We start from the raw sequence: 20,350 nt of genomic DNA, 5'->3' as shown, positions 1-20,350 counted from the left end.
AAGTGCTTGTAATGTTCTAAGTGCTCGCAATGGAAACCCTCAGCATAGGCTTCTGTAGGTAAGGGAAAGTGATTTTTGGGAACCTGAAGGGCTGGTGATGGAATATGAAGCTCTTCTCTTTAAAGAGCACTGAGATCATACAAGCGTGAAAGATGTCACATAAAACCCAATTCAATTTTTTCTCTTTAAATGACAGTTCAGTGCAGGGGTCTTTGATAGTGTCCTTGTATTGCAATGTGAAAGGCATAATCACGTACACCTGTAGGAGCCGCTACAGTAGGCAAACAGTGGCAGCAGTGTCATTCCAATAGCAAGGAAAAAATATATATACAGGTCATAAGTAACTCAGGACCAATCCCAGAACTGTCCGAAGAAAGAGCTATCCCCATTGCCATACTGTAGCCTATCCAAACTCTTCTGAATGGTCCCCAGGGAATGTACGCAGCCCACAAAGCAAACAGAAGTCCAGTCGATGACTACACGAGCACTGCCTGGCCGAATGGGCTGTCTCCACTCACCATCATGGTGCTCATAAGGAAGCCAGGTGTGTTTGGAGTTCTGGTGGGTATAATAAGAGTTACGCTTAGAACACTGCTGGGCACGGAAATCTTCGTAGGGTCCACGACACTCTTCAGTATTGCAGACCTGGTACTCATAAATGGCACCTGGGCAATGGCGCCCACCATAGGCCGGACTAGAAAATAAATAAGGGGATAAAGAATTTTGAAACTATTTCAGAAAGGGGTACTCAGACCTGACGCAGCACAGTCCTACTAGGGATCATGTGTGAGGGAGGCTTTCATGACTGCCTCTCTGAAGCCTGGATGTTCTAGTACAATGGCATGAGGTCCCATGAAAACTTTAAGTCTAGAAACACTGTCCACAGGTCTCCGTGAAATACTTTTTCCTCTTCACTCGACTGACTTTCCCCACAATCCAGTCCAGACTACCATCATGTTAAAGGACAAACACATGTTTGCACAGAAAGACTTATTTATATTAGGTTAGTCATTTAAAGCACCAAAGTAACAGTGAAAGCTGGTGAGCCCACAATCCATACCTATCACTACCAACTTTGTGCTAGTTTGACAGTCCATGTGAGCACACTTGGCTCACACGTTAGGATTCTTGTCCCCTGCCAGCATACAAGAACAATGAAGTGGTACAAAGTGCACGTGTATTGCCATAACTGCTAGCTGCTATCACCAGGTCACTGAGCCAAGAAGCTGGGTTTGATCCATTTGGAGCCCATCTGCCTTGACAGTGCTTCTTTGTTGTTAGTGCTCCTCTGGGTTAAAGGAAGGTGACCAGCTCAGTTTGATTACGTCAAGCTTCAATCCTATTCGGTGCATGTGAAGAGAAGGAGTTAAACGAATTGTAGCTCAGCGTTTAAATTTAGGGATTACAGCTGGGATTTTCAAAGGAGCCTAAGGGAGTAGGATAAACAAATCCTATGGGAGTTAAGAGCCCAATTCCCTCAGGCTCCTTTGACAATCCTATCTTACATATCTGACCATAAGAGATGCCCATGATTTATAGCAACAAAAGCAAAGAAAGGATGGACAAGCATATCCCTAAAGTTTGCTAGGCTCTGGGAAGGAGAGTTCCCTTTAATGCTCTGACACTCCATGCTGTGGTGCCAAGGCATGGCCCTTCCTCTCTCCAGCTTACACTCAGCTGTCCAGAACAACACTCTCACCTTCCTTGTGACTGACCTACTGCAGGAAGGAGGAGGAGGAGGAGGCCCTTGTTCTCTGCCACTTTCAATAAGGCAAGGACTGAGAGAATTAGCAGAAGGCCAAACTTACGGTGGGTTGTTGCAGTTCCTGCTGCGGGAGCGCACCCCACCCCCACATGTCCTGGAGCAGGAGCCAAATTTGGACCAGGAACTCCAGCTGCCATCCTGGCTGTAAGGCTGCTCTGAAGTCTTCCAGATGCAGTGACCCTTGAAACACCACTGGAACAGGAGAAGAAACAGGGGTTACCGGAACACCTGCCTCTTCATAACTGTCCAGTGTTAGTGAGGAGAGAGATTCTGTAGCCACAGGGGCACCCAGCTTAACAACATGGTTTGGAATCTGGGTCTCCCACTCCTATTGGTCAGATGGACATGACAGACAGTGGCAACTGTGAAGTCATGAAACCTTAAAGTAATAAAGAAAGGTCTCGGGGGCCTGGGTGGAGGCGTGGACTAATGAACTAGCCTATCACCTCCAGATAGCCAAATTCAAAACCTGACATAGGTCATCAGTGAAAGTGAGCTGGGTTTGGTGGTTTCATCCTAGTTCCCATTTGTTCACATCACATTAGGTAAAACTTCTGCTCAGAAGACAGCTAGGAGTGGATTGGCAGGGTTCACTGCACAGGTACAGCTCTCTGTGTCCCAGGACCAAAATAGCAAAGGACATCGCAGATCAGGACTGTGGCATTTGCCTCTATTATGCTTCGTTCTCACATGTGCAACAAACTTCTCCCTTTCACAAACACAAAATTCAGTAACAAATGTTATAACAAAATCTCCCATAAAACAGAGATTTGTCTCCATGAAAATTGCCTGGGTCCAGAACCTCAGCTACAGCCAGAGAGCACATAGCTCAGTTCAGAAAGGGGTGCAAAGGCTGCTCTAAATTATGGTTGCCAATGATTCTAAGGGGCACATACAGCACCAGGGGCACTGGAGGAATATAGAGATGTCCTAGTCATGCCTCCTTTCTCGCAGCCACACCAATTATTGCCGGCACCCTGGGGCTGGTTGTGCTAGCTACGTGCCCAGATTACAACAGTGAAGTAGCAGCACAGCACCCCAGGACCTGAGCCATAGTTTTGTTGACTTTGGTTTTGGGCTTGATACACTGCATCTAATTATTGCTGACCGCAGGGTGTATCCCAAGGATCCTGCAGCGTGAATGGCACGTGTCCCTCAGCTTCGCATTTAAACAGACAGTGAAGCAATCCAAATCCAGTGGCTTTGCCACAAGAGCATAGAATTACTCTGTGGCCAGGACTAGTAGTCTATAATGCTTCAGAGGAACATTGTCAAGCAGTTGAGGCTCAAAATTTGACTTTCCTTAGAACTGTTACAAACTGATGAAGAATATCCTCTAGTTGTAAATATATAGGGCCAGATCCTCAGCTGGAGTAAAACAGCATAATTCAACTGAAGTCAATATAATGATTTACACCAGCTGAGGGTCTTGCATCTGGTTTGTTTTGGTGTTGTTGTTTTTTAAATCATCTCTTTGTATCTGAGAAACTGAAAAACACAATGGCCACTGTTTATTCATGACAATATTCTGTGTTTGCCCCACTGCTGTAGAGACAGAGGCAGAAAGTGCAGAAGGACAAGTTCAAGTTTGTTACCTGTGAATGCACAAACCTTGCTAGAAGCTGTTGAATGCACAAACACACATCATTAGATGATTCATAGGCAAGAGATGCCCTTTAAGATCCTTTTTTATGTAAACTGTTTTTTGGGTTCATGGCTTGGCTTTCCCTCAGCTGTTAACTTTCTATCTGTCCAGAAACTCCAGCATGCACTGCATTGATGATGTCAATTACCCCTGTCATTAGCACTGTAGTCTGCATATGAGGCAGGATAACTGTGTTTGCATTCAATATTCAGCAGCTTTCTACATTTTCTGGATTTCTACTTTTGAGTTCTATAGGATATCAAATAAGTATATTCAGCCAAAGCACTTCCTTGGCCCTTCTGCAGGCAAAACTCTTGTTGAAATCAGTGGGAATTTTGCTACAGTAAAAACTGCGTATGAATTTCAGGATCTGATCCTTTAAGGAGAAAATGTTATTTTGAATAGAAAATGACTGGCTGGGATGATTTAGTTGGGGACTGGCCCTGCTTTGAGCAGGGGATTGTACTAGATGACCTCCTGAGGTCTCTTCCAACCCCAATCTTCTCTGATTCTATGACTTGCCTTATCTTGAAGGCATTTGGTAACTTATAAAGAAGTTGGCTTGCTTCTTGATGAATCATGTTCAGAAATATTTGCCAAACTGAAAAGATCCCTACCACTAGGAAAAGGGATGTTAGGAGACAATCAAATATGGATAATAAAACAAATAAGCATTTTAGCAGGATTGGCTATATTCCTAGCTCTGCCACTAAACAGGTGTATGACCTTAGGTGAGTCACTTCATCTCAGTTTCCTCTGCAATCCTTTGTCTTTCCTCTCTATTTAGATTGTTAAGTTCCTCGGGCAAGGACTGTCTCTTAGTCTGTGTATGTACAGCACCTGGGCACAATGGACCTCCGATCAGTAAGTGCTACTGTAATAATAACAAATAATTTGATACAGTGCACAGGCTTTCACATCTAGTCAGCCAATTCAAATCCAGCCCAGGCAGAGACATGACACTGTCTCTACAAAGGCCTTTTTTGAAATGGGTTGGTCCTCTCAGTCCAGATCCCAGTGGACAATGATTCATAGCCCCAAACCACCACAACTGGCATTAACCAGACCAGGGATCAGCAACCTTTCAGACGTGGTGTGCCGAATCTTCATTTATTCACTCTAATTTAAGGTTTCACATGCCAGTAATACATTTTAATGTTTTTAGAAGGTCTCTTTCTATAAGTCTATAATATATAACTAAACTATTGTTGTATGTAAACTAAATAAGGTTTTTTAAATGTTTAAGAAGCTTCATTTAAAATTAAATTAAAATGCAGAGCCCCCCGGACCGATGGCCAGGATCTGGGCAGTGTGAGTGCCACAGAAAATCAGCTCGCGTGCCACCTTTGGCATGCATGCCATAGGTTTCCTGCTCCTGAACTAGATCCTTTTTGGCAGCCACAGGAGAGAGGAAGGGAAATGAACAGGTCTGGAGACTAAACTGTCTTTCACCTCTAGAAGCGACAGCTCGTGGTCAGGGTTGAGAAACACTGGCAGGATGATGCCACTGCTACCCATGCTATCCCCGTTGTGTGGGTAAACCATAGATTTCAGTCTCCAGATGTTTCAGCCTTGGCACCTTTCACCACCATTATATGTAACGTGCACAGACACATTAACAACCTTATTTTAGAAGTTCTAGACAGGTCTCATTTAAGGAGAAGCCGTTCAATAAGGCAATATCTTGTGTGAGATCATTGTGACTTATTTTAAAGTTATTAGAAATTGTTCATTATTTTAAACACGTCCATCCACTGAAAAGATTTCCTTCTCAAATGTTGGTATGATGTGGAATAGGAAGCTTCATCCTACAACATCTAAACATTTTATATCCAGATTTCCCCTTCCCTTTCAAATAAGTATTTTGGGGGTAGCCTCTTCAAAATGCAAAGTTTTCTGCTGTCATTGCCTCTGGGACCTCATGTCTGAATAAGAATCAAGTCCCACGCTCCAGTTGCTTTTCTGACTCATTGGCACTTGCATATTGTGGTAACGAACATTATAGGAAACCCTGAAGTAGACAGATCCTATGATGAAGTCATAATCATGAATTTATGACATCACAGTCTGTTACCATGCCATTAACTGTAACATCACAAAGTTAGCAAGCAGTACGGCTTCACTTCAGAACCAAGTAGCAGGAGCAGATGGTCTGTAAGAAAGAAAAGCCCTTGTCTGAACATAGATGTATTGGATAATTAGGGAAAAAACAACAACAAACTGTACTTCTTTAAGTGAGGAAAATGTTGAAAGACACATAAGTGGAAATGATTATGAATGAGTTATAAAGTAATCCTTAGCACGGACGCTTCTTTCAAAGGCTCACTATTACCTCTAAAGGAATGGGCCCTTCCAATCTTTCTGAATAAAACATATGGTACAGAGCAGATGTAAAAAAAGAGATATGCTTTTCAAGATGCATGAGACTATAGTTCTTCTTTGCCCCAGGCCTGTAATTTAAATATGACTTACAAACAATTTTCTTACAGAATACAGTGTACATTCAGTGTGTGCATGTGCTTGGATCTGTGTGAGTCAGTGTGTGCACTTGTAAGTAAATATCTGTGCATGTATCGGTGGATTTGCATGCCTCGGCATCTATGTGCATGTACATTTTTGAATGTACCATTATGATGAGGGTCATGTCTATTTCCCAGTAATAGTGAATCCAGTCTGTATCCTGCCCACTACCACAGGTACCTTGCCTGATGAACATTCGGTCCCATCCAAGGGGGGCCCTTTCTTGGTTTTGCAGAAGTAAGGGTTATCTGGATGGCTGCACCACAGCTGCTTGCAAGGGTCAAAGGTTCTGAACTGTGAAGCAAACAAGAGCCCTTCTGTTATTTTAATGGGTAGATAAAATAACAGCCTCATCCACCTGAAATTATGAGCATGTAAGAGAGAGAGCAGGTAGAGTCAAGAATCATAGAATATCAGGGTTGGAAGGGACCTCAGGTGGTCATCTAGTCCAACCCCCTGCTCAAAGCAGGACCAATCCCCAGGCAGATTTTTGCCTCAGATCCCTAAATGGCTCCCTCAAGGACTGAACTCAGAACCCTGGGTTTAGCAGGCCAACGCTCAAACCACTGAGCTATCCCTTCCCCCTCCTCTGAACCCTTCCCACTGCAGAGACTTAGACCCCAGGGAGGCAGAAGCAACTTCATGAAATTAGTTTTGAAGTGGAACTGAGAGTGTCTCTTGTTTCAAACAACTGTTTTCAACCCACATGGACCCCTTCCCTCTCCTACAGTTTGAATGTGGACAATCCTAGCTCCTTCGTTTTGAAGTCACTTTTCTAACCCCCAGTCCAGAAATTTGTTGCAGCTCTTCCATCAGGGCAAACAGAAGATGCAGTCATCCTCCAGGGTGCTATCACTTCTGATCCAATCTGGTGAACGGGCAGGAAAGGAAAAGTCTGGAGCCAGTCCCTCCACTCAAATCCTCTCGGTGGCTAAATAAGCCTAATAAACCATGCCAGACAATGACCAGAGACATCGCAAGATGCTACCAAACCCAGGACTACTTCACACTTGGCCCACAGAACCACTACGCAAACCCCCCGCTGCTTCCTTGGCACACTTTATCACTGAGGGGGACTTCCTTTCATTCTACAGCAAGAGAAAAAATCCAGACCCTATTAATAGGAGCAATACTCACAGCTGTGCATGTTTTGTAACCCACACCGAAGTCAAAGCGGCACTGTTCATCCATAGAGTAATTGATTCCCGGGAGCTCTGGTAACTTGGGCCATTCATGCTCAAAGGGATCATCTAGCAGGCAGTCATAGGAACTGCAGTGACATCAGGTAAAGGCAAAGACAAAGTTGGGTTGAATGTTACAAAATTTACTCTCTTTCTCCACACCTTTCTTCTTTATTGTTTTGTGGTTTTATCTATCTATTTCCCTGACCCCCCCGCATTAAGACATCTTGCTGTCTTGACCATCCCCCACATCCCTTACAATATCCACCACTACCATGTGCATTCTTCCATCAGCTAGGAGAGGATGACGCATGGCCTCTACCAAAGCCTCTTCACAGGCTGGGAGCAGCACCCTCCTAGAAAAAATTTGTCTCCACTACAACAGCTCTGGTGGTGTCCATCATCACTCACTGACAACTCCTCCCTTGGAGTGAAGAACTAGCAAGTTCACTACCAGGTGCCTAACTGTCACTGTCAAGGAAAAACTCTTATGTTAGCAATAGGTGCTGTTGTCACAACACATTCAAGGTGGTCAGAAGATTCCAGTCCAGGATTTATTGCTACTTCTCCTGCCCAAAATAAACAGGTTGAAATGCAACCAAATCCTGGCTAGATTCAGCTGGTTATAAATCTGTCCCTCCAGTAATTCTTTTTCAATTTTACTTCAAACAAATGCATAACTTACTGGGGTGTTACACTTTCTGCAAGATGCAGAACACTGGCCAGTCTAAAGGATAGGCAGGGGCATTGCAGGTAGAAACATGTGAACTGATCAACTCAAACTGCAAAATTACTTAATATCAGCTTTGATGTTTCCTCAAAATAGCAATGATTCACTTGAATTGTGTGTGTGTGTGTGTGTATAACTTTTTGTGAACTTCAGCTTCAGTGATATCCGCATCTTTTTTCAGGCTACTATTTGCACAGTCCATTGAGTAAGAACCTGATTTGTTAAGGCAGATCACGTGGAGAAGGTCACATATTTTTCTAATGTGTTTCTGAATGGCTAGATCTATCCCAGGTGATCATAAGTATCATTTCAGCAAAAGTCACTTTCACATAAACATTTTTAAATGAAGATATGAACATGATCTTTGGAGAGGCCCAGGGGCTCTCCACTCAATATGTTTTTTCATATATTGAGTATGGTATGTTCTGAGCCTATTCAGCAATGACCATAGCACAAAATTAACAGAGGCTTGTCAGTGCAATTCATTATATCACTAAAAGAAGGGGAGAATTAACAGGGAAGCTAAAGCAAGCATTATCTTTCAAGGTCGGGGTTCAGAGATGAGAGCTAAGGCCCTAAGAGAAAGTGTCTGCTGCACAAGATTCTTTTTGGTTTTGCTTTCCTTATTCAAATGTATCTTTGCAATAAGATGCTTCCACTCTCATTCTTCCATGCATACGCTAGTTCATACAAATACATGCAATCATTCATTTGTACAATAAAAACCATAGACTAGCTAGTCTAAATCATAGTTGTGGAAATTGACCTACTGTATGTATCGGTTCAACTCCTGCTTGCTGCATCGGGACCAATGATAACGGTGGAATGCAGCTTGCACCAATGGTGCCATAATGCTCCCCATGCTGGTCTCATCTGCACACCGGTTCCCCTGGCCATCATGTTCCATACCTAACCTGTTAAAAAAGCCTGTGAGTTGTGTTCCAAAGGGACATGCCAGATAGACAGTTATCAGTAGCATTCTGAATAAGGACATTTCCTGTAAAAGCCTCTATTTAACTGGATGAGGAAGGAGGCATATTCACTGTGTCTCTTCCACTTGTTGGACCAATAGTTGCCACTTTTCCAGCATTCCATGCAATTCCAGCACCAGTAACAGTTTGGGGAAAAGGTGACCAGCCCTCTGTGGAGAAAGAAGTGATTCGGCACTATTTAGAAAAACTGGACGAGCACAAGTCTGGGGCCGGATGCGCTGCATCTGAGGGTGCTAAAGGAGTTGGTGGATGTGATTACAGAGCCATTGGCCACTATCTTTGAAAACTCATGGCGATCCGGGGAGGTCCCGGATGACTGGTAAAAGGCTAATCTAGTGCCCATCTTTAAAAAAGGGAAGGAGGAGGATCCAGGGAATTACAGGCCAGTCAGCCTCACCTCAGTCCCCGGAAAAATCATGGAACAGGTCCTCAAGGAATCAATTCTGAAGCACTTAGAGGAGAGGAAAGTGATCAGGATTCACCAAGGGAAAGTCATGCCTGACTAACCTAATTGCCTTCTATGAGGAGATAACTGGGTCTGTGGATGAGGGGAAAGCAGTGGATGTGTTGTTCCTTGAATTTAGCAAAGCTTTTGATACGGTCTCCCACAGTATTCTTGCCAGCAAGTTAAAGAAGTATGGGCTGGATGAATGGCCTATAAGGTGGATAGAAAACTGGCTAGATCGTTGGGCTCAACGGGTAGTGATAAACGGCTCCATGTCTAGTTGGCAGCCGGTTTCAAGCGGAGTGCCCCAAGGGTCCGTCCTGGGGCCGGTTTTGTTCAATATCTTCATTAATGATCTGAAGGATGGCATGGACTGCACTCTCAGCAAGTTTGCAGATGACACTAAACTGGGAGGAGTGGTAGATACGCTGGAGGGTAGGGATAGGATACAGAGGGACCTAGACAAATTAGAGGATTGAGCCAAAAGAAACCTGATGAGGTTCAATAAGGACAACTGCAGAGTCCTGCACTTAGGGCGGAAGAATCCCATTCACTGTTACAGACTAGGGACCGAATGGCTAGGCAGCAGTTCTCCAGAAAAGGACCTAGGGGTTACAGTGGGCAAGAAGCTGGATATGAGTCAACAGTGTGCCCTTGTTGCCAAGAAGGCTAACGGCATTTTGGGCTGTATAAGTAGGGGCATTGCCAGCAGATCGATGGACGTGATCATTCCCCTCTATTTGGCATTGGTGAGGCCTCATCTGGAGTACTGTGTCCAGTTTTGGGCCCCACACTACAAGAAGGATGTGGAAAAATTGGAAAGAGTCCAGCGGAGGGCAACAAAAACGATTAGGGGGCTGGAGCACATGACTTATGAGGAGAGGCTGAGGGAACTGGGATTGTTTAGTCTGCAGAAGAGAAGAATGAGGGGGGATTTGATAGCTGCTTTCAACTACCTGAAAGGGGATTCCAAAGAGGATGGATCTAGACTGTTCTCAGTGGTAGCAGATGACAGAACAAGGAGTTATGGTCTCAAATTGCAGTGTGGGAGGTTTAGGTTGGATATTAGGAAAAACTTTTTCACTGGGAGGGTGGTGAATCACTGGAATGGGTTACCTAGGGAGGTGGTGGAATCTCCATTCTTAGAGATTTTTAAGGCCCGGCTTGACAAAGCCCTGGCTGGGATGATTTAGTTGGGAATTGGTCCTGCTTTGAGCAGGGGGTTGGACTAGATGACCTCCTGAGGTCCCTTCCAACCCTGATAGTCTATGATATTCTATGATTCTAAGAGTGCAGGTCTGTACAGAGACAGAGCAGGAATAAAATGCAAGGAACTGAACTTACCAGCTATGTCTATTAGAACTATGAGCTGGCCTTTAGGATATGGCTCAGGCTCAACTCAGAGGCATAAGAAAAGTCTTTGTCCAAGACAGGAACTTATAGAAGAGGCTTCTATATTTTTCACAGCTGAGATCCTGAGTAGTGATGTGCTAGAAATTCAAGGACTGCAGACACTACAGGTCATAGCAGATAATGCTCCATTTTGATCCTAACAGCCCCTTCAGAGTTAAATAAGGAGCATTTTTTGATGGAACATGTACTGTCTGCCTGCTACACACCAATTTTAAACGTGAGCACAGGCACAGACCTTGTTGCAGAACTTTATTGGTCAAATTTGGCCTGTGGGCTTCAGTTTGGGCATTTTTCCTTTAGTGGAACTTCAGAATGCTGACTTGAGAAAAACTCAACCATCTGAAAACCATAAAATGCGAAGTTAAGATTGCCCATGAAACTTAACACACTGACTGCAGCTGGAGTGCATGTAAACAATTTCCATTGGCTACTGCGAGGTCCAGGGGAGCAGAGGGTAAGTGGCAAGACTTTTTTTTTTTTTAATTTTATCCTCTAATAGTGCTAGGTGGAATCCCGTGAGAGACACTGAATGGATATATAAAATGAGGTGAAGAAGTTGTACATTGCTGGGGTTGGAAAAGTAAAGATATGTGTGTTAACGAGGCACATTGGCACATTGCTGAAAGATGGCAGAGTTAAGGTTGCATAGGCAACCTTGACTCTGCATTTCCTGGTTTTCGGAAGTTTGAGTTTTGCTCAAGTCAGCATTCTGCAAGATGACATACCACCAAGCAACCTTAACTCTGCATTAATGTAGGTTGTTTGTTTTTTTGCCATTGAATACATATACATACACCCATTAGCATTCCTGAGGAGAACAGAATAACAGAAACAAGATGGAAGAGGTCTATTCATATCAAGATTGCTCACTACAATATTTTACAGTTTGTCCAGTCTAGTTTGACATTATTCAAGCAATAGGGATTTCTATCACTTTGACCAGAGCCTAGGTGTTTCTCACTTTTGGAAATATTTCCTTCTGTACACACCAAATATTGCTATTCTTGATTCCATCCCATTATTCCCTCTTACAGCCCCTTGAATCACTCTATTCTCGACTGAGAGGCTGCTGTACCCACAGGAGAAGCAGTCAGACAACCTGGGGGCACTTGTACATACCAGAATGGTGTCTGATAATTAAAGGTCTTTGGAGGTTATGGTTTATATCTATACATGAGTAGTAGGTGAGATTTTATGTTTCTGCCCACTTTACAGTACCTCCACCTACAGTTCATGTTCAGAAACAAAACACAACATCCAAAGACATTCAATTTCCAGACTCATTCTGGTACCAAGGTGACAGATTCTAAGATGTGCAGATATGTAGACTGTAAACTCTAAGGCAGAGATTGCCTTTGAGTTGCTTGCTGCACTTACTATACTACAAATAGATTTATTCACTCCTGTATTTGCCCGTTCTAGCAGCCATGTTAGTAACTTGGAGGGCCCTTATTTCATCACATCACAACTTTTCATACATCAGCAAGTCCACTGCATATGGCAATGCAGAGCCTGGGGGACTAAACACCCTGCTGAGCCACCGTGCAACGATGAAAACAAAAAAAAGATAAAATGTCCAACTGTCTCCTCCAATGACTCACACATGGCCGGTCTCGTGGGCAACCACGAATGCTGAGGAGAATCCATCCTCATGGTTGAGAGTGCAACTGCGTAGAGGGTGGCACATACCAGTGACGGGAGCATAACCTGGAGCAAGACAGAAGACAAAGCAAGAGAAGGGAGGGGGCGGTTCATGAGAAGGAAAAAACCACAAGCTAGAGCCATTCCAAATGTATTTCATGCCCAGCTCCCTGCTGAGGGACACGGACTCCACAGCTGCCTGGGAATATAAATGAAGCCAATCATATGTTCCACCAGCTCATAGCTCATGGAGGGAAACGGGCTTGGAGGGTATTAGAATTACACACTGCTTGAACCTTGCCTGGCCACCTGCAATAACTGTGTTGCATTCTTTCCTGACTCATTCTCACACTAAAGGAACAGCGAACATTGTCCATATCTTAAACAAATGCACCAGCAACTGCTATAATCAAACGGCCACCTGTACAGATGGATTGAAAACATATTTGACAGCCTCCTCGCCCCTTTCTGCACCTATTCACATCTCTGACTGCATGTCTGACTTGCCAGCTCCTTCTCAAATTAATCTCATAGTAGTTTCCTTGTAATTTTCCTCAGAAGCTGTTGCACTAGGTGGCAGAAGGGACTGCTCATGGGTTACAGAGTCTTCCACCCTTAGATTGCTGTTTCAACTCTAATCCAATCCACAGGTCCTGAAAACTGTAATCATCTGATGGCTGCTTGATAACTTATGTCAGTGGCTCTCAACCTTTGCCGACTACTATACCCCTTTCAGGAGTCTGATTTGTTTTGCATACCCCCAAGTTTCACCTCGCTTAAAAACTACTTGCTTACAAAATCAGACATAAAAATACAGACGTGTCACAGCACACTATTAATGAAAAATGGCATACTTTCTCATTTTTACCATATAACTATAAAATAAATCAATTGGAATATAAATATTGTACTTACATTTCAGTGTATAGTATATAGAGCAGTATAAACAAGTCATTTAGTTTGTACTGACTTCACTAGCACATTTTATGTAGCCTATTGTAAAATTAGGCAAATATCTAGATGAGTTGATGTACCCTCTGGAAGACCTTTGCATACCCCCAGGGGTACGTGTAGCCCTGGTTGAGAACCACTGGCCTATGTGAAATGGACTGGCAGTCTCAGCCCAGTTTATAATAGAGAGGTGGACACCAGTTGACAATTTCATCAGACAAAAACTTAATCAGCCTGGAAGCCAATCTACCTTCACAGCTTTTCGAGGTCAAGGAGAGGGGTGGTGTGGAACAGCCTGTACACTGCAGCTGTCAGCGCAATGGATATACAAGGGATAGTCTCTGGGGCAACTTTCATCAGCACTAAATAAAAAAAAATCCCTCGGACCCTGAGCAAATGGAGAGAACTGATCAAGGATGAGTGGGAAGTTCTCCCCTGTACCTCTAACAAGTCAATTTAATTTGCACTAGTTATTCAGCAGTGAGTGATAGTATCTGGAGCACTGTCACAGCAGGCAAAACTAAGAGGGCAACATGTCAGATAGGTGACAAGAGGGGAAAACAAACAATACCAAGAAAGAAACTTAAGCCAAGGAGTTTACCAAATACCTCAATTGGTCAGTACCCACTGGGACATGGACATGGTTTCCGCTGAGGTCATCTTGGCTGGCCGTGCCAAGAACAGGCTAATATTACACGTACATACTCAAACATTCCTAATATTTTCCATTCCATAATGGTAGTGCATCTTGACTAACCAGACTGCATGTATAGAATGGCACCACTGTTCAATTTAACCCCATCTCCTCCTACAGGCAGCAGACTTCCTACAGGCGCTGTGCTCTAACGACTGTTTCAGCCTGACTCCCTCCCCTGGCTGCTATCCCTATTTTGAACACTGACACTATGCTGCCGCTTTTCCGGGAAGCTTTTGACTGCAGTGACTTCTCTGTACTATGTATCTTCTAAGCCATTTGTTCCCCAGAAACCCAGTGGTGGGGGAACAACTAATATTAATTACTCCGGAACAAGGTAGAGGGGGAAGGATGTGAGGGGAACTGAATCTAATTCATAAACTGAATGAATGAGTGGATCAGCACTTTGTACAGGTGGCCAAGGATGATAAAATAAAGCAAAAGTGAACAATTTCCTGAAGACTCCTCCCAAATGAAGGTCCTGAAGACATCAGTAGTTGACTCCATGGCCACCCTGATAGGACTGAATGCCTGCGGTAAAGGCAGTTGTTAAGAAAAATGGAGTTCAATTAAATCGTTGTGTAATTCTTTACACTTGTGCTCTCTTTCTGCCTGTTTACCTCATGCTACAAGGAGTTTCCAAGACCAGCAACTATGTTCCAGTGTTCCCATAGTAATGGTCTGTTACAAGTAAGATAGTCAACTGGGCAAACACGGAACTGGACAAGACGTGACTTCTCAGCTCCTACAGAGACAATGGATTGGGGTTGCGGCCATGAGAGTCATTTTTGTAAATAGGGATCTCAAGGAGGTAAATAAGCAGGCCCTTCCAGGGATCTTCTGGAAATGCAGGTTGAGAGAGTCATAGAAGCTACATATTTGGGGCGAGGGCCCAGGGTGTAATACACCTCTAGGTGCTCCATGGTTGGTAACCTAGCAGCCACCGTTGTTAAACAGGGGGATTTGGGACAGGGAAAAAAGAAGCCTCCCTTAAATAGTCCGAAGGTGGCAGCTCAAAGACTGAGCCACATGGAGCCCAGAAGAGACTAGGGAAGAGGAGAGGATAGAGGAACTACAAGAGACCATGTTGTGTTATTGGGCTGTGCTGGGTCGGATACAGCCAGTTATGGCCACACTGGTGGGCACACTAGAATTACTGCAATACAACCCCCAGGCCATTAAAGAGAAATCAGATGGTGGAAGATGGGGAGCAGGACAGGAGCTATTGGGGTTTTGACTCGTATAAACAACAAAAATACACTTCAGGAGGACAACAAGTCTCCCAAACAGCTGATTCCCAATCATTCCTTAAGAAGGAGAATTCAATAATGATACAAATAGGCACCAGTCTATCAAATGATTACTCCTGACTTTCAGTCACTCTTATTTAAGCGCCCTCAGGGTGCAATTGCATAAGAAACCCTATGGCCAATTCTGGTAGCTACCTCTGACTCTAGCTTAATAGTGTGCACCTTCTGAGATGCATATGCACACAGCGTACGTGCCATGTTATGTATGTTTATTGAGAGACTGGATTGAGTGCTATTTGGTGAATATGTTATTTGGCAATTTTGTCGGTTTTCAACAAATAATTTTTAATGATATTCAACCAGCTCAATAATGCTGAAATACTACTCATCAATTAAATTGTTTGCTAAAAAAACCAGCAATTTTAAGTGAATAATTTGTTTGAATATTTTTTCTGACATTCAGCCAATTGTCCTTAGAAACAGAATGTATATTTTCTATAGAGCCTGCTTACTCTGGAATTTTCGAAGGATCATAAGTTTCTTAAAATACCATTTTTCTTTTTTTTTTTTTCAAACCAACCCAAGTCAAGTTGGCCTTCTGTTTGAACAAGTATGGTGAGAATTTTTTAACATGGGAAATGTGTATTCACCTTCTCCAAACTCAAATGGCTGAAGGGACTTTATTCAAACTCAAACTTTTACTCAAACTTTCAGACAAAAAAATATTATCTTCAGAAAAAGACCGATGCACAATTTTTGAGAGCTTAACGAAATCATCTGCTCCAGGTGAGGTGGTGGTCAAAATGGCAAGCAAGATGTGGCAGGCTGAATCAAGAAAAAGACAGAGAGTAATGCTGAAAGTACAAGAATCCCATTGTGTGGGCCACACCTTAAATACTGTGTTCAGTTCTGGCCAAACCTTTTAAATAAATTTATAGAAGTGGTCCCAAGAGGGACAACAAAAATGATTAGACCCATGGAAAGTTTTTCTTTATGAGGAGAGATTGAATAGATTTTGTTTAGAGTACAATACTGAATGGAAGGTCCATTTACTCTCTCAAAACAGAAGACTACCAATGAAGGAGGGTACCCAATGAATTAAAAGGACAATCCATTTGAAAATTATAAAAAAAATTACTCAAAAAATACTTAACCTGTGAGCCTCACTGGCAAAAGGTTTTATTGGGGCGAAAAGCGCAGTAGGATGCGAAATGTGATGAGATATTTATATGGATAATAAAAATGTCCTAAGTTTTATCAGCTAGCATTACAAAATATTCAGTAACGTAAATGTTCCTGTTTCCAGACACATGCTAACCACTAACTGGATTTAGTAAGAAACTTCCTCCAACTGCCTGTTATCAAATTATTGCCCATTATTGAGGGTTTACTCCTTCCTGTGGCACATCTGGTGCTGGTCACTGTCAGAGGAAGCTACCAGCTTAGATGAACCATTAGTCTAACCCAGTATTATAATTCGTATGTTCAGGCAAAGACCAGGCACGGAAAATTTCAAACCAATAGATTAATGTTTTGGAAAATTATGGGCATAGGAAAATAGGATGCTATAATGCAGTGGCTCCCAAACTTGTTCCGCCGCTTGTGCAGAGAAAGCCCCTGGCTCCCAGTGGCCGCAGTTCGCTGCTCTTAGCCAATGCACATGGCAGTGGGAGGAGGGACAGCTGAACTGCTGGCAATTGATAGCCTGCTGGGCGGCTGCAGCACAGGGAACTTAGAGGAGCGGGGAGCTGATAGGGAGAGCTGATAAGTGGGCTGCCGGTCCACCCTGGTTCCAAGCCCCCACCAGCTAGCTCCAACGGGCTGCTCTTCCTGCAAGCAGTGGACAAAGCAGGCAGCTGCCAAACGACGTTAGAAGGGAGCATTACACATGTCATAAACAGATAGTTAAGGGTTAAAGTCTGTTTTACCTGTAAAGGGTTAACATGCAGTACCTGGTGACCACCTGACCAAAGGACCAATCAGAGACGAGATAATTTCAAATCTCTGTGGAGGGAAGCCTTTGTCTGTGTTCTTTGTCAGAACTCTTTTTGAATCTAAGAGAGACAGTCATGTCTCCAAGCTCTCCTGGAGTAGTTTCTACTAATTAATAGTGAGTATTAATTAGAAAGGTGAATTAGTCTTATGATTTGATTTCTATATTTGCAATTGTGTGTTTGCTAAAGGAAATGCTTTATTCCTGTTTGCTGATATTGCTTTGACTGAGAAAGGGGGGAGGGGGAATTCTCTCCAGAGATTGATAAGGTTAGACCCTATGAGTGTCCAGCTTGGGCTCATAGAGATTCTGTATTTTCTTTTTAGTCTTTAATAAATTCTTTTCTTTTCTATTAAGGACTTGTTGGTCTTTCCTTGGGTGGATTCTCAGGGAAAGAGAAGGGGGAGGTATCCCTCTGTAGTTAGATCCCGTGTCTCTCCTAGGAAAAGGGAGGGGGGAGGAAGCAGGGGGAATGGTTTGTTTCTCCTGGGTGTAAGAACTCCATGGATTTGGGGCTCTTGGAATCCCCTAGGATTTTGGGGAAGGACTGTGTCTCAATCCACATTTAATGATTGAGTGGTGGCAGCCTACTAGATCTAAACTAGGATTTTAGTTTAGAGGGAAACCAAGTCAGGTCCCCACATTGGAGCCCAACAGTTCCAAGTGGGGGTGAGACCTTTGACATGGTGGCAGCGGAGTTTCGAACCCATTGTTAGAAGAAATCTTCAGCCAGGTTGGCTGGAGGGAATTGAGTTTCCAGCAGGCTTTGTTGGAAGCAGTTTTTCTTTTGGGTTGCTTGGACAGGCAGCTTGAGGAAAAAGCAGTTTTCTTTCGGGTGGCATAGAAAAGCACCTTGGAGGAAAAGAAAGTGTGTGCATTCCTTAGGTGGGGGGAAGTGCCCTCACAGGTTTGCTGGGGAGATAAGGAATCTCAAGACAGAGGTTTTTAGCTCTGGTTGCAAGGAGGTGTGTCCCTCCTTTGTGTGATCAGGATTCCTTGGTGGGGGAGGTGCTCCTGGGAGCTCACCCCATCCAGCAGGAAAAACAGGTTAGGTGGGGGGGAAGTACTCCACAAAGTACATTCCCATCCAGTGGGAAAAACAGGTTTGCAGGGGGGGGAGACAGAAACCCTCAAGCCAGATAATATTTCCCTGTGTCTTTTGAAATCCTCTGGAGCCAGGTAATACAAAACCCTGAAAGGATTTACTACACTTTTCTCACAGGTACTAAGTAGGACCAGCCGGTCAGCTGGGCTTATTAGTACCACTGCTCAGAAGGAGAGGAAGATTGTTTTTTGGAAACGGATTTTCAGCAGGGTTTAGCTGGTGGAAATAAGGTTTTCTAACGGGCTGTGTTAGAAAATTATTTTTTTTCTTCTTCTTCTATTTTTTCTTTCTGTCTGCTTGAAAAAACAGCTAGGAAAGAGGTGCAAGTTTTTCTAGGAGGCTTGTTAGAAAGGACCCCCACTGTGAGGTACTTAGCAAGTGCTAGAAACAGGACAAACCAGGTTGGTTTTTTTTTTGGTCTTCTCAGTATATCAGCAAACAGCAACTACACATTTGCAAATGAAAAGTTTTGTTTTTTTTCTATTCAGTCTCTTCGTGAATAGAAAGGGTTAGGAATGGGGGAAACCAGTTCACTGACTGCAGAGGGGTGTGGCCAGCACCAAAAAACAACACCAGCAAGCCACACATAAAATTCACTAACTGCAGAGGGGTGTGGCCAACACCAGAAGGCACTGTTCCCCATCCCAAGAAATTTCCCACCTACATGGCAGGTGGGAACACTCACGCCTTCTTGAAAAGTTTTAAAAGGACCTGCCATGGGTACAGCATCCCTGAAGACCAGTACAAGGACTGGCCAGGAAAGTGGACTTTTGCTGTCTATGACAATTATTCCATCCCCATGCTACTGGGGGAAGACTTGGCCAACCATGTGCAGCTGGCCAAGAGGGGGGAGTGGTCACCCGCGGCCAGGCCAAACAAGCAGGCACTCCCATCCCTGTTCCTGAGCTATCCACCAGAACTCGGTCTGTGTTACCAAAGACCCAGACAGAGGTGGTGGAACTGGATCTCATGCCAACAACTACAGCAGCCATAGTACATCCAGTCCCAGAACCGGAACTGGAAGAGCAACCAGCGGCAGAACCAGCGCCAGCACTGACGCCAGCGCTTGCAACTCCACCGCCAGGGGGCGCCAACGGGCCTGAACTGGCAGAAGCAGCAGACAACTCTACCCAAGAGGCTCAGCCAGAGCCTGAAATATCACCTTGTGCACCAGTGGAGAGCGGTTCACAGTCAACGAAAACAACCTCATCACCTACATCGCTTCCAGAGGAACTGGTGTCTCCAGCTTCAAGGAAACAGTTCCAGACTCAGCAGGAAGCCGATGACAGCCTTAAGACAGCTTGGGCAGCGGCATGCAGCAACCCACCGCCTCTCAACTCTTCTACCCAATTCCAGTTTGTTGTAAAACAAGGACTTTTATATAAGGACCTTCTTTCTGGTGGACACCAGGAAGGCCAGCATCCGCAAAGACAGTGGTAGTTCCAACTAAGTACTGGGACAAGCTCTTAAGCTTGGGCCCTGACATCCCAGTGGGCATTCTGGGGTCAACAAAGCACAAACAAGTTAAAAACATTCCTTCCACTGGGAGGGAATGGGCAAGGACGTTGCCAAGTATGTCCGGTCAAATGCATACAAAGTGTTCTTCAATGTCAAATATCTTGTTGTTTACATACTTAGTAGTATATGTAATAGTGCATGTGTTTTGTTTATCTGTTTATTTTACAGTTCTAGGAGGAAATCACCACCAGTAGTTCCCACTGTTGGCGATTTGGGGGGCGTGTCATAAACAGATAGTTAAGGGTTAAAGTCTGTTTTACCTGTAAAGGGTTAACATGCAGTACCTGGTGACCACCTGACCAAAGGACCAATCAGAGACGAGATAATTTCAAATCTCTGTGGAGGGAAGCCTTTGTCTGTGTTCTTTGTCAGAACTCTTTTTGAATCTAAGAGAGACAGTCATGTCTCCAAGCTCTCCTGGAGTAGTTTCTACTAATTAATAGTGAGTATTAATTAGAAAGGTGAATTAGTCTTATGATTTGATTTCTATATTTGCAATTGTGTGTT

At 43.9% G+C, this 20,350-nt stretch overlaps 1 protein-coding gene across 2 annotated transcripts in view; it reads right to left on the bottom strand.

Moving 5' to 3' along the window:
- Window positions 1-20,350, bottom strand: part of ADAMTS14 (ADAM metallopeptidase with thrombospondin type 1 motif 14) — a 106,778-nt gene that overhangs the window by 23,761 nt on the left and 62,667 nt on the right. For both annotated transcript variants that reach the window (XM_039482173.1, XM_039482174.1), the window contains 6 exons: window positions 12,293-12,398; window positions 8,612-8,755; window positions 7,068-7,200; window positions 6,111-6,224; window positions 1,809-1,957; window positions 519-694 (listed from right to left, as the gene is read on the bottom strand). In XM_039482173.1, coding sequence (XP_039338107.1) covers window positions 519-694; window positions 1,809-1,957; window positions 6,111-6,224; window positions 7,068-7,200; window positions 8,612-8,755; window positions 12,293-12,398 — 822 coding nt within the window. The remainder of the gene's footprint in view (window positions 1-518; window positions 695-1,808; window positions 1,958-6,110; window positions 6,225-7,067; window positions 7,201-8,611; window positions 8,756-12,292; window positions 12,399-20,350) is intronic.

This window comes from Mauremys reevesii, linkage group 7, assembly GCF_016161935.1.
Source record: "Mauremys reevesii isolate NIE-2019 linkage group 7, ASM1616193v1, whole genome shotgun sequence".
Lineage (NCBI taxonomy): Eukaryota > Metazoa > Chordata > Testudines > Geoemydidae > Mauremys > Mauremys reevesii.
Note: the sequence above shows the minus strand (reverse complement) of the source record. Positions and strands in the feature narration are given on the sequence as shown.